Source organism: Ictidomys tridecemlineatus, chromosome 15 (genome assembly GCF_052094955.1).
Source record: "Ictidomys tridecemlineatus isolate mIctTri1 chromosome 15, mIctTri1.hap1, whole genome shotgun sequence".
Taxonomy (NCBI): Eukaryota; Metazoa; Chordata; class Mammalia; order Rodentia; family Sciuridae; genus Ictidomys; species Ictidomys tridecemlineatus.
In genome coordinates, this window is record NC_135491.1 from 49182977 (window position 1) to 49196256 (window position 13280).

Consider the following 13280-nt stretch of genomic DNA (forward strand, 5'->3'; position numbering starts at 1 on the left):
TTTTCTAGTTCCCAGCTGCTTCCCTGTAAGGCAAGTGTGAGCTCAACAGCAAGACACAACTCCTGGGAGGAGCGTTTTTACTGCCACTCTCTGGCCACTGTACCTAACAGTCAGCCATAGAGAGAGGCACCTCTGTGTGACTCACCTGTAATGTTCTGGATGGTTCTGCACATGGCTCTATTGTATCTTGGGTCAATGCTTCTGGGAGCTATTCCACAGAGACCCCACATCTGACAACCTGTGCCAATGCATGGTCACCCCTTCCCTGGTGCAGGGAGAGCTGTGATTCCCACAGGGCTCCTGGACCTGAGAGAGCGATGGCTCCACATGCCTTGGGCAACAAAGCATGAGCAACCAAAGAAAAAAAGACACACTGGGGGCCTGGGGTGGTGGCTTAGTGGTAGAGCACTTGCCTAGCATGTGTGAGGCACTGGGTGATTCTCAGCACCGCATATAAATACATAAAATAAAGGTCCACTGACAACTAAAAAATATTTTTAAAAAAAATACACTGGACTTAACCAAAATTTAAAATTTTGTGGGAATGTGGCTCAGTAGTAGAGCACTTGCCTAATATACACAAGGCCTTGGGTTCAGTTCCTAGTGCCACCAAAAAAAAAATTGTTTTTAATTTCATGTACTTCCAAAGGACACTATCAAGAAAATTAAAAGACTGTCCCCAAAATAGGAGAAAATGTTTATAAATCATAATTGATAAGTGGCTCAACTTGTATCCAGTGTATGAAGAACTCTTGAAACTCAATAATAAAAAGACAAATAACCCAACTTAAAAATGAGCAAAGGAATTGAGTAGACATTTCTCCAGACAAGATAGTCACATAGGGCTGGGGATGTGGCTCAAGCAGTAGCGCACTCGCCTGGCATGTGTGCTGCCCGGGTTCGATCCTCAGCACCACATACCAACAAAGATGTTGTGTCTGCCAAAAACTAAAAAATAAATATTAAAAAAATTAGTCACATGGACAATAAACGCACAAACATTATTAGTTATTAGATGAATGCAAATCAAAACCATAATGAGATCCCACTTCCCAACACCAAGATGGCTGTTGGGAAGGAGAAACGACACACCTCCTGCATGGCTGGTGGGGGTATAAAATAGGACAGCCCTCAGGAAGTTAAACAGAGCAACTGTGTGACCCAGCAGTTCCATTGCTAGATATACACCCAAGAAATGAAAATATGCTCAAGCAAAAGCTTGAAAATGAATGTTCATAGCAGCATCATAAGAGCCAAAAAGTAGAAAGAATCCAACGTCCACCAACTTATGAGTAGGCCAACAATATAGTGTGTCCATACAATGTACTATCATTTGGCCATAAAAATGGACGAAGAACATGCTACAATAAAGGTGAACCTTGAAAATATGCTGCGTGAAAGAAGCCACATACTGTAGGGTTCCATTTAAATGGGCAAAATGTCCAGAAGAGGCAAGTTTATAGAGAGAAAGTAGTGCTTTCCAGGACCTGGAGGAGGAGAAAACGGGAGACTGCTACTGGGTACAAGGTTTCTTTGGGGAGTGATTAAAAATGTCCTGGAATTAATAGTGCAGATTAAAATACTTTGCACTGTTGGCTGTCTTTAATCTCCTGGCATGTACACCACTTATTTTTTCTCAAGTATCACTGGGAAGGGAGTTTGGGTTTTGCCTCTTTGTTTTTATTTTAATTAGGATATATGACAGCAGGATGCATTTTGATTCCTTATACACAGTTGCAGCACAACTTTTCATTTCTCAGTACACAATGTATGTAGCCTCGCACCATATGTGCAGTCACGCATGTACCTAGGGTAATAATGTCCATCACATTCCACCGTCTTTCCTGCCCCCATACCCCCTGCCTCTTAGTTTTGCTAGGTTTGTTGACCACTAAAATTATGTACCTGCCTTACTCCTCCATTCTCTTGTCATTGTCCTTGACTGAGCATAGTAAACCCTAAGTTTATCTAACTTATTAGGATGATGAGTAGATATTTGCTTTTTAAAAAGTCACAGTACCTGGTAGGGCCTTACACATTAGGAAGTTGACTACAGGGCCTGGGGTTGTAGCTCAGCAGTACAGCCCTTGCGTAGAAGGAGTGAGGCACTGGGTTCAATTCTTAGCACCACATAAAAATAAGTAAATAAAACAAAGGCATTGTGTCCATCTACAACTAAGAAAAAAAAATTTTTTTAAAGTTCACTACATGTTTTGAGATTGGATAGAGGAGTGGAGAGTAAATGGGTACATTTTGCAGGAAGCAAAGATATGTCTTATTCAAATTCCTTTGGTCCTTTCCTTTTTCTGACAATCTGTGGCCCTTTGGCGATTTTCTCTCATTTTGTTACCCACAGACAGCCCCCCATCCACCCCCTTTGGGGCATTTGCAATTATTTGTTCTGTACGAGACTCATCACCCTGTGAACACATTATCAGAATAAACCCTGGCTCTGTCCCTTTCTCTACAGGTACCAAAGGCTTAGAATGTTCTCCTTCCACTCCCACCATGAACTCCTACTTTTATAAGTTCATGATCAACCTTCTCCAGAGGTTCAGCAGTGAACGGAAGCTCCTGGAGGTCAGAGGCCCTTTCATCATCAGGTCAGCCCTGCCTGCCTTCTCCTCCCCACAGGGCCATGGCTTTGCATTTTGAGATGTCAAAGCAGCCACCTCTTTCCTCTCGCTCCTTCCTTTCCTGACCTTTATGTGTGTTCTTAAAAGAAACAAAGGTTTCCCTTCATGCTGTGTTGCTGGTACCACTGACAATCAGGCAGGTCATCACTGACATTTCTTTTAAAAAAAAAAGAAAAGAAAACAAATTAAGTTTTTGCTTGTCAAGATGCTGTTTTCTCTTTAAGTTAAATATCTTCTCCCTCAATGCCGTTGTCAGTCTTTGGAAAGGAAAATAGGTGAGCCAGATGGAGCATGACACACGGCTGTGCTGGCAGCCCAGCCACCAATATGGGATTTGGCCGGATTGGTGGAGCCAGGTTCTTGAGTCATCTGATCCTAGCCCAGGACAGTCAGGGTTCCAGCCCCAGGGGCTCAGACCTTGAGAACTGTTGTCACTAGCCAAGAACTGTCATCACTGGCTGCATGACTGGGATTCCCTTCGTCTCACATTCAGCTTCAAAGAGCAGGGTCACAAGAAGTGACCCAGTGAACTTCAGGCTATTGAAAGCTAAATTAGGGGCACAAATTCCTCCAGGCTCTCCAATCAAACCAGGTAGAGAACAGTCCAAATGGCCCTGGATGCTCTGTAGCAGTGGTTCTCAGCCCTGCATGTCAGAACACTGAAGAATCTTTAAAAAGAAGGTGCCTGGGCTTTCCTCCTGACCACCACCCAGAACCCTGGTATGGTGGAGTTATTAAAATGTAAAATGGTCCAGGACACTTGGGGAGCAGGGCTAACAGAAGCCCAGCCTGCACAGGAAGTGCACAAGGGAGCTCATTTTGCTGTAAGCCAGACAGCAAGAGGGATGGGGACCTAGCCTTGTAGGCCATACCAAGGATTAGGGATGTCACCCAGACATCAGTGGGAAGCCAGGGAAAGGACAGAGGAGAGATGTGACCAGCTCTCTGACTTGAAAGATTGCCTTGTTGCTGGGGAGAAAGGTCTGGAGGGACCAAGATGGATGGAAACCACTTGGGAAGCTATTGTCCAAATGAGACTGTGACAACTTGTCAGGCAATAGAAAGCAGTAGGCGATGCAGTTAGGAGCATGTGTGATTGACTGGGGACTGATTGCAGGAGGGAGCAAGGGCAAAGTGTCAGGACTAACATGCAGGTCCCTGGTGTGAACCGCTGGATGGCGCTGCCAGTGTCTGAGGTGGGAGCCTCAGGAGAGTACCAGTGAGCGAGGAGGGTCGTGACATGTTTGAGTTTGAATTGCTTTGGGAACATCAAAAGAAAGATATTGAAGAAGCAATTTAGTGCACCTGGTTCTCCAAAGGGAGACCTAGACCCAAGGTCAAACTGGAAATTGATGACATAGTCAACAGATATTTCCTGATACACCAACCCTGTGCAAAGTACTGTTCTAGATGGTTCTGGCTTTGTGGAGCTTTTACTTGCAGGAGTAAGAGGAGGCCAAGTGAGAAGGGAAGGAGTTTGAGACTGAGCCCTAAGAAGCGTCGGTATGTAATGGCGGGGGAAAAGAGGAGAAACCAGAACCAGAAGCTGAGAGGAAGGGCCAGAAGGGCAGCAGGAAGCAGGGGAAAGAGGGGGCTGATGAGGCAGGAAGGGAAGATGAGGCCCAAAGAGCATCTTCTGGGAGCTGGCCCAGGAGCCTCCTCGGCTATGGATGAGCTGAAGGAGTGGAAGACAAGAAATGGAGGGGCCAGGAGAAACCTGATGGAGAAGTTTGCCTGCTGGGAGGAGAACCTCAGGCTAGTCAGGGACCTCGTGTGGAGCTGAGGGCACCCTGGGGATGGAGCCAAAGAAATGATTCCTGAAGGGGACTAAAAGAAGAATGGTAGGACCACAGCAGGAGGAAGGGGCTTCTGATGATCACCCCACACAAAGGATGTCCCTGTCGTTGCCCTTTGTTCTCTGAGCTCTTCTAAAGCAGGGATTCTCAACCTCAGCACTGTGGGCATTTGGAGCCAGGTAGTTCTTTGTGGTAGGGGCCGTCCTGTGTACTGTATGACCTTTAGCAGCATCCCTGACCTCTACCCGCTGGAAGCTGGTAGCACCTGCCCCCACCCAGTTGGGATGATTAAAAATGTCCAAAAGGTGGGGGTAGAGCCCAATGGTAGAGTACTTGCCTAGCATGCTCAAGGCCCTGGGTTCAATCCACAGCACTGCCCCCTCAAAAACTAGTCTCCAAACATTGCCAAATATCCCCTGGGGAATAAAATCACCCTGATCAAGAACCATTGTTACAGAGAGACAGAAATGTATTCTTAACCTTCTTGGCCAAAAGAAGAAGTACACAGTTATTCTATCCCCACATTTGGACGGGGATATCCTATCACTTTAGATGTGATATGAAAGATCCTGCCACCAAAAAACGGCTGTCTGTTCCCACATAAGTGACAGTTAATTTTCTGTGGTTTTCCACACTGCAGAGTGTTAGCACTCTGGACAAACAGTCCCTGTCTGGCAGACTTTCAGGGAACCAAGTAAGGGAGAGAGACCTTTGAAGAGGGCAGGTGCAGCCAGCTTCCTCTCTGGGGACAGGGCTGGTCTGGGTTTTTCCACCCATCCTGGCCTCACATACCATTAGAAGTGTGTGAATGGGGAGCTCAGGGTGGTAACCAGCACCCCAAAACCACAAGAGCAGAGCTGCAGGTAAAATGGACATTACTGGGCATCCTCCTCACCCACTTGGGGCCCCAGGCTCCATGAAGCTGATAGCCAGGCCACTGCCATGTTCCCATTTGCAGATTCCAAGGCAGCAAGGTTTTGGGCTGATGGGAATCCTCTTTGCAAAAGGGAAAAGGAGAGAAGCCAGTGTGTCGACTGGGCTCGCTTGGAGCTGGGCTGCAAACTCTTGCACTCTGCTAATAATTCAGCAACCACCACTTTGTCCCTCTGTGGGAGATGGCAGAGTCTGGTGCCTCAGGAGGCCCTGAACAGCTACATGCCAGGACTCCCTGGGACCAAGGCCAATGGGCCCTTCCTCCTTGTTCTTCTAGGGGCTCGGTGTAGGGGCTCGGTGTATCCAGCATGGCCGTCACTGACTGTTGATGGCTCAGACCCCTCAGGGACTAGGTTCAGAAGGCATCAAGACTGGTCTCCAGTCCAGGCCTCACTGACTCTCTAGTACAAGCACAGAGGGTCTCTTAGCCCTGGCACTTTAGCACAAAGAATCCAGTGGTCCAAGACAGGTGGAACCTTGCAGCTGAGCCCTCACAAAGGACTGGGTCTCTCCTAGGCCTTTACCCCAGCTGTCTAGTTTGCCATCCCCCAAAAGTAGCCTGCAGCAGTCAGTATGTGTTACTGCTGACAGCCACCTGCCTCACATTCCTTAGAGGGCCAGGCCGGCCCGGGGACTGCTACCTGCTAAGCCAGCATGCCTACCACTGATGACCAGCTCCTGGATACTGTCTTGGGCACCCAGTGTGGACTCCCAGTCCAGCATTGGAGGCAGAGGAAGGCTCACAGACATGAGCCCCCTGTCTCCTCTTTTTGTGGTCCTACAGGGGCTAGGCCCTTCGGGGACGTTGAGGCAGGTAGAGCTCTGGAGGTGTCAGCCTGCTGTCTTGCTTCTCCATTTCATGTCCTTTACTGCTGATGGCTTTAAAAGGGGGTATACTGACGGTACATACCAACTGCTTCAGTGAAGCCGCAGGCCTGATAAAGAATGCAGTGAATGGTTTCTCAACCCTCTCCTGTAGCTGTTAGTTTGCTTCACTCACCTACCAAGATTGCACTCACCCACCAAGTTTGAACAGAGAAAGAGAGTAATTTTCCAGCAAACAAGTTAGAAGCTGTTATTTGTGCAGTAATGTGTTTAGCACAAGGCCTAGGAGTGGCTGCCATCTGCAGAAGGACAAATGTCCACAGCTCTTGGAAGACCAATATCTGGGGAGGTTCTTGGCATTGAGTGAGTTGTATGATTTCCCTCAGGAACTGAGAGCATTGCCTCTCCCCACACAGCTTTCCCAGGCTATACCTCAGTGTGGAGCCAGGGATAGAACACCCAGACCCCCTAGACCTTAGTGAGCTAGACATCCCTCTGTCCACATGGCCTCCTTATTTAGCTGTCACAACAGTTTAGATGTATGTTAAAGTTGGGAAAGCCCATATCTCTGAGACCCTGGAAACCTGTTCCAGTTCCAGGCCTTCCCTGGGCTACATGCAGGTAGTTGAGGCCATGCCCACGACTGGGAGAAGATGGGACATGTGGAGCAGAGTACTGTGAGGAGGCTGGTGCTGCACCCCCACTCCTGCCCAAGAGCCCCTCATAGCCTGAGGAAGAAAGTGTATGGTTTCCAGAGTCAAACCCCAGTTCCTCCCTTCTGTAGCCATGTGACCTATTTCCAAGGCCTTCCTGCTGTGTTCAAGAAATAGAGACGATAACGGTGGCTACCTTGTTATTTTGCAGGGGGCTTAAGTAAGATCAGTGCGGTTCCAGCCCCAGTGCTGGCAGAGTTTGATGAAGGGCGCTGTTGTCCAGCCTCTGACACACCATGGCCTCTACCTCCCCTTGTGGTCTGTAGGGAGAGAAAACCAGACCCACATGAGAGAGTAAGATTATTGGACCTTCTGCATGAGAGTCAGCTCTGCTGCCCCGGGACCCAGGCACCCACCAGCACCCTTCCCAGCCCTGCTAAACCAACTCTGCCCAAAGTAGGTGTTGGTGTGCATTGCCCTCCTCCAGCCTCTTCCCACCCTCCATGCTAATGCCGGCAGAACAAGCCCAGGCCTTGTCTGCCTGTGAACCACCCCACTTATACCCAGGAGAAAAGGAGAGGAGGGAGAAAACCCAGCCTCTTTGATAAGCTGTGATATGAACTCCGGCGTAACCCAGCAGCTGTGATCTTTACAAGCCTGCTTCTGTGCGGGGAAGTAGTGAGTCTGAAGACACTCCACTCTGCCTGCCAACGCGGCCCTCTGGCCAGCGTCCCTTGGCTTCATCAACTGTGCATTCTTCCCCTCCTCTTCCTCCCTGCTGCCTTGCAAAGAGCACTTTGCCAGAGAATGCTTTCATTTTTAACAAGCACTGTGTGCTGTGAATGCGAGGGCTGCGACCCTGCTGGCCCAGTTGATGGTAGATGAGTCCCGAGCACGCTCCCAGGGAAAGGCGCACTCCTAAGATGAGGCAGGCATCCGGAGAGGGTGAGCTGGGGCCCAAGTGGGAAAGAGGAGGAGGTCATGGGACTTCCTTCCTGAAACCCCAACCCAGAGAAGCCCAGAGATAAGGCTTCTGGTTTATTCAGGTCCTGCTGTCTCCCCTCTGGTGCAGGTAGGCATGGCAGCCTCTTCCATTCCACAAGTATTCACACAATCCCTAATACATGGTTGTACTTGTACTACCCTGCCAATGTCCTGGGTTCGCATAAGAGCCCTTGTGTTGGGAAGAAGAGGACAAGGAGGAGCAGGGAGTTGCCTGGCCACTGAGGTGGGTGGCGAGCGGGGCAGCCAGTAGGAACTGGTCTTGTTTGTAATTGCAGGGACTAGGAAGGAGGGCCTCAGGAGAAGCAGCCCTTTCATGCCATAATTGGGAAGTTCCACTTTGCTGGCGTTGGACCTTCTGCAGCCCATGTGGGCTAGCGTCCTCCTCACACCCTGGCATCCTCCCAGGCTTTCCAGGCTCTGGAGTCCCTTTTCCTGGGGACACCACCTTCAGCCTGTGAGTCTTTGAACGCTCCACCTCACCTGACCAGGGCATTGGCCAGCCCACCAAAAACCTATTGTGCTAATACTAATGGAAGGCAAAATGGAGTTAAGTGTCCAGACTGGGGCTTGGTTAAATCGGCCTTTCAGAAAAGCTTGCTTTGCCCCTGGGCCCCAGCTCACAAAAAGTGTCTGAGAGGTCCAGCTCTCTTCCTCTGCATTCATTGCTCAGTAAATTGCTGTGGCAAACACACACTAACCTGAATTTGCCTGCTAGAAGAAGCCTTGATTTCTACCCAGAATGCATCTGGGTTTTTGATCTTTTATTAGTTTGCAGCCTTATTGATTGGGTCCCCAGCTAAGGAAAGGAAACAGGACATTGAATGGAGCTAGAGGAATTCTTCCTAGGAATGTCTTACTTCCCTCTTGGAAGAAACCTCTCTTCCTGCCAGCTTTAATTAAGGTGTCTGCCCAGCTCCTTGCATGAATCTTCTGGAACTTTCCCCAGCCTTGCCCCCACCCCAGACGCAAGGGCTGGGGGCTTTTGTTTCGATGCAAGGCAGCAAGGGGGAGCATGAGCAGTAGCCATTTTCCAACCAGCCCTGGGCTTCCTGTCTGCTAATTGGAGGCAATGCTGTGCACATGTGAATGGCAGGAGGCCCTGAAGGCCCTGATGACATGCTGGAATGACTTCCCAGGAGGAAAGGTCCTGCCCTCCAAGGTAAAAGATGCAAGGGGTGAAATAAAGGAACCCTGACCCAGTCTGCATAGCCATTATCTCCAATCCAGAGGACTAACATCTATCACTTCGCCATGCCATCTGAGGTTGGGCCCTCCTGCTCTTCATTGACCAGGGAGGGCTGAGGGCCTTCGGCAGGTCGCTGGCTTTGCTCTGCCTCCTCCAAGCAGTCCCCACAACAGTGCACACACTGGCACTCCCTGTCTTTTCTTCTGGAAAATAGAAACCACATGTGATGGGCCTCGTTAGGCCAGGCTGGGATTAATTAGGTCCTCCTGGGGCCCCGTGGGAGGAGTGGAGTGCTAGCCAGAGGGAGTCCTGCACAGTGTGCTCTGGAAGCCCAGGAGCTTCAAAGGGCAGCGTCCTGTGTTTCAAGCATCCATTTACTTTGAGCAGGACTGTGGGATGTTAGAGACCAAGGTGAGCTTGGCAGGGAAAGGCCATGTCCTTCAGGGTGACCCCTGTCACCACAGCCCAAGCAGCCAAGCTCTGCCTAAGCAAGCTATTTCCCTGTTTGCAGGAGCTCCTGTGCATTGAGGGGAGGGCTTGGCTTTGGGTTGGTGGGAGAGTCCTCAATGTGGACCCCACACACACCCCATGGATATGCAGTATTGGATTCTTCGCAACTTGGATGCTGGCACCTGCTTGGCCTCTCTCCAGCCTCCCACTTAGAGCACTTACTTTGTAGTCTACACATCTAAGAGGCATCAGTCCCCCAGCCCATAGCTCAGGCTGCTGGCAGGGCCAGGGGGGTGATTGTCAGGAGCTGAGAACTTGATAACAAATTTCTTTCTGAAGCTTGGAGTTTGTTTCCAGATGGAACCTGCAGCACTCTCTGGATATGACTGTTTATACTTTACCTAAGGATGCCAGGAAACTTGGAAAGTTTTAACATTGGTAACTCAGACAGCTTGAGGAATTAGCAAGTAGCTAAAGTGTATCATAATGTAGTCTCTTTTTAAGAAACTAGCAATAGGTTTGGATTTGGCCTCTAGAAGTTGTTTTCCGTCCTTCTGCCTCCTTGGGATAGGGCTGTGTCTGTCAGAGCCAAGAAGACAAATGGGTGTCCTGAGTTTCCAAGTGCTTGATACCTCCTTCTGGAAAGACAGCTGCAGAGAGTATCCTGTCCATCCATTGTACAGTGTATTTCTCAGGAAGCTCTTCCTTTAATTCTGGTATCATGTCAGCATAGTTTTCCCAGCGATGCCCTTAGAGACCCCCCTATGAGGTCCTCCCTTCTCACCCCACAAGTGGTTGCTTTCAGCAGATAGTCACAGGGGTCACAGAACCCCCACACCCTGGCCCCTGACTTCAGAAAAATACAAGGGTTACATGCATTTGTGGAAAGCCCTCCAGACCAACTGCCCCTTCTACATACAAGGAGGGTTCCTATCTTGGAGCACTGGTGATAGTGACCTGTGGAGGGGCCTGGCTTGGGTGAACCAGAGTGCTAAATTCTACCTCAGATGACAACCACAGAGGAAGTCACAGGGAAGGGTACTGGATAGGCCAAATGCCTCTTCATAACCCAGGATGGGATGGCCCACCAAGGAGGCGCTTGGGATCTGGAGTAGACAGTGGAACTTTCTATAGAAGTTTTCTGCTTCAGCACTCAGGAGAACGGAGGGTTTGCTCTGTGACTTTTGTCACTATTGTCACGTCTTTTGAATGCCCTGGTACCAATCTTGGGATCTGTAGCAGTTCTCTGTAGCCATACAGAGAACCCAGAGCTAAGGATTCCTCTGTCAGGACCTTAGTCTTGGGTGTGAGAAGGGAGCAGGACAGATATGGTGGGAAACATCTGCTGTGAGTGCCAGCACACAAGTTCAAAGCCAGGTGCTCGTCTGTACTGGCACTGTGGGTCTCACTATGTGTCAGCTTCTCTTCACTGTGACCAGAAGCCTGACAAGAACAACTGAGCCAAGAAGGGTGGCGCACGCCTATGATCCCAGTGGCTCGGGAGGCTGAGACAGGAGGATTGCAAGTTCAAAGCCAGCCTCAGCAACAGCAAGGCACTAAGCAACTCAGTGAGACCCTGTCTCTAAATAAAATACAAAATAGGGTTGGGGATGTGGCTCAGTGGTTGAGCGTCCCTGAGTTCAATCCCCAGTACCAAAAAAAAAAAAAAAACTGAGAGGAAGAAAAGTGTATTTTGCCTCATGGTTTCAGAGGTTCACATAATAAGCCACTGCATTGTCTGAGCCCAAGGCAAGGCCTCCATGTTGGCCCGAAGGGCATGGTGGAGGAGCATTGCTGCTTTTATGGTGGCCAAGAAGCCAAAAGAGAAAGGGGAAGAGGCTGCAGGGACACTGAACCCTCCCCCCAGTGACCCACCTCTTCCAAACTAGCATGGACTGATTAGGTTACAGCTCTCATAACCTAATTGTTTCACCTCTGAACATTCCTACATTGACACCAGAGCTTCTGGGGAACACCTCATATCCAAACTATATCACCTATCCTGCTGAGAAGCAGTGGCAGGGTCCACCTGCCCAGAATCCAGGCTGAAAGACCCTACAAGTTCATGTTGTCCTTCTCAGAGAGGTACAGTGGCTATTGCCCTCTCTGAGACAAGAGCCCATGTCTCCAGGTTTCCATACTGGAGCAGGGCCCCAGATCTGGCAGCCAGGACCCTCGTTCAGAAAGAAACTGCTCTCTTTTGACAGTCCCCACAGAGACCTCTTCTCCCTGTTGCCCATGGCTGCCATTGGCTGCCACCCTTTCAGACAGTAGGTATGCTGAGTGCCTCTCTTTGCTCTTCCTGTCTTCCATCAAAGCCCTGAACTCCTCCATACTCTGGCCCATCCACTGTCCCAGCCCATTTCCGGTCTCTGTTTAGCCAGCATAATCTTGGACCTCCCTTGTAAATTGACAGTGAGCGCTCTCTCCGTTTGACTGCTGCTCAGGAGGACAGGCCTCACCCCCTCCTTCCTCCAGAGTGATTTGTTTCCTCCTGGCTCAGCGCAGCTGCTCGTATCCTCCACGTTGTCAGCTCTCATTTTTTTCTTGTCCTCCATCAAGGGTCCTGTGAGGCATGTTTTGATCCTGATCTTTCGCTCCTGCCTTTCAGGAACTGCTTCCTCAAGGGCTAAGCTTTGTCTCTTTCTCCTCTCCCTCAGAAGGAGCACCACGGGCCCCAGCTCCACTGTGTCTCCATTTCACCTTCAGCCTTCTCGAGTAAACTCAGGGCCTGCGGCAGGCCCTTCTGACTCCATACTGCTGATTGCATACCCAGTCTTTCCCCTGGGAAGGAAGAGTAGTTGTCCACACTCAAGGACTCTCGGCCCTTTCTGCTGCCACCATGCTCCCAGAAGTCTGGTTTGATGTCAGTGTGGTTTTGCCATATCTCTGGTAAAAGCCACCTCCCCTTCTTTTACCATTCTGCGTCAGTGCTGCCAATCAACCTTATCTCTTCTGGTCAGGGTGGGGTAGCAACCTTACTCTCTGTGCCCTGAGCCTTTTATGAATAAAAATTTAAAGAACAATATACTGTTAGAAGTGCGCACATCCCAAGTGCCCTACAGCTCCACTAATTTCTCCTGTTAACACCCATGGAGTGAGGCTCAGACCAAGAAATGGAGCATTCCCAGCACCAAGAGGTATCACGTCTCCAGGTATCAGCCTCCTGCTGCTCCCCAAATAGCTCCATCCTGACTTCCAGCACTTCTGGGTTTGTTGGTACCTGGTTTTGAACTTAACATAAATGGAATCAGTTTGTGCTCTTTGGCAAAGCCTGGCTTCTTTTGATACCCATTAGGTCTCTAAGATTCCTGTGTGTTGACAAAGCAGTAGTTTCCACAGAGGATTTCACTGTGTGAAGAAGGTGCCAGGGTTTAGTTACCTGTTCCAGTATTGATGGACATGGGGGTTATTTTTAGTCTGGCACCATAATGCTATGGTCTTGCGTCTCTTGGTGTAAATATGTACACATTTCTGCTAGTTATATACCTAGGAATTGCAGAAATGATGAGTAGACATAAATTTGTGACTTTGGAAGATACTGCCCAGAGTGCTTGTCCCAATTTCAGTCCCATCAGCAGTGTAGCAGGGCTCCAGCTGCTTCTTGTCCTTGCAGATAGTTGGCACATCAGTCTTTGATTGTAGCTTTTCCGTTAGGCAGATAGTTTAATTCACATTTTCCTGAAGATTAATGAAGTTGCACAACTTTTCATAGCTGATTTGCCTTTTGGATAGCCTCTTATGACAAACCTGTTGCCCGTGGGGTTTTTCATGTTTTTCTTACTGATTTGTGTAT

At 49.3% G+C, this 13280-nt stretch overlaps 1 protein-coding gene across 3 annotated transcripts in view; it reads left to right on the top strand.

The window, feature by feature from the left end:
- The window catches only part of Vac14 (VAC14 component of PIKFYVE complex), a 102491-nt gene that overhangs the window by 59032 nt on the left and 30179 nt on the right, over window positions 1–13280 (top strand). For all 3 annotated transcript variants that reach the window (XM_040278785.2, XM_078032646.1, XM_005318403.4), the window contains exon 14: window positions 2471–2603. In XM_040278785.2, the coding sequence (XP_040134719.2) occupies window positions 2471–2603 (133 nt within the window). The remainder of the gene's footprint in view (window positions 1–2470; window positions 2604–13280) is intronic.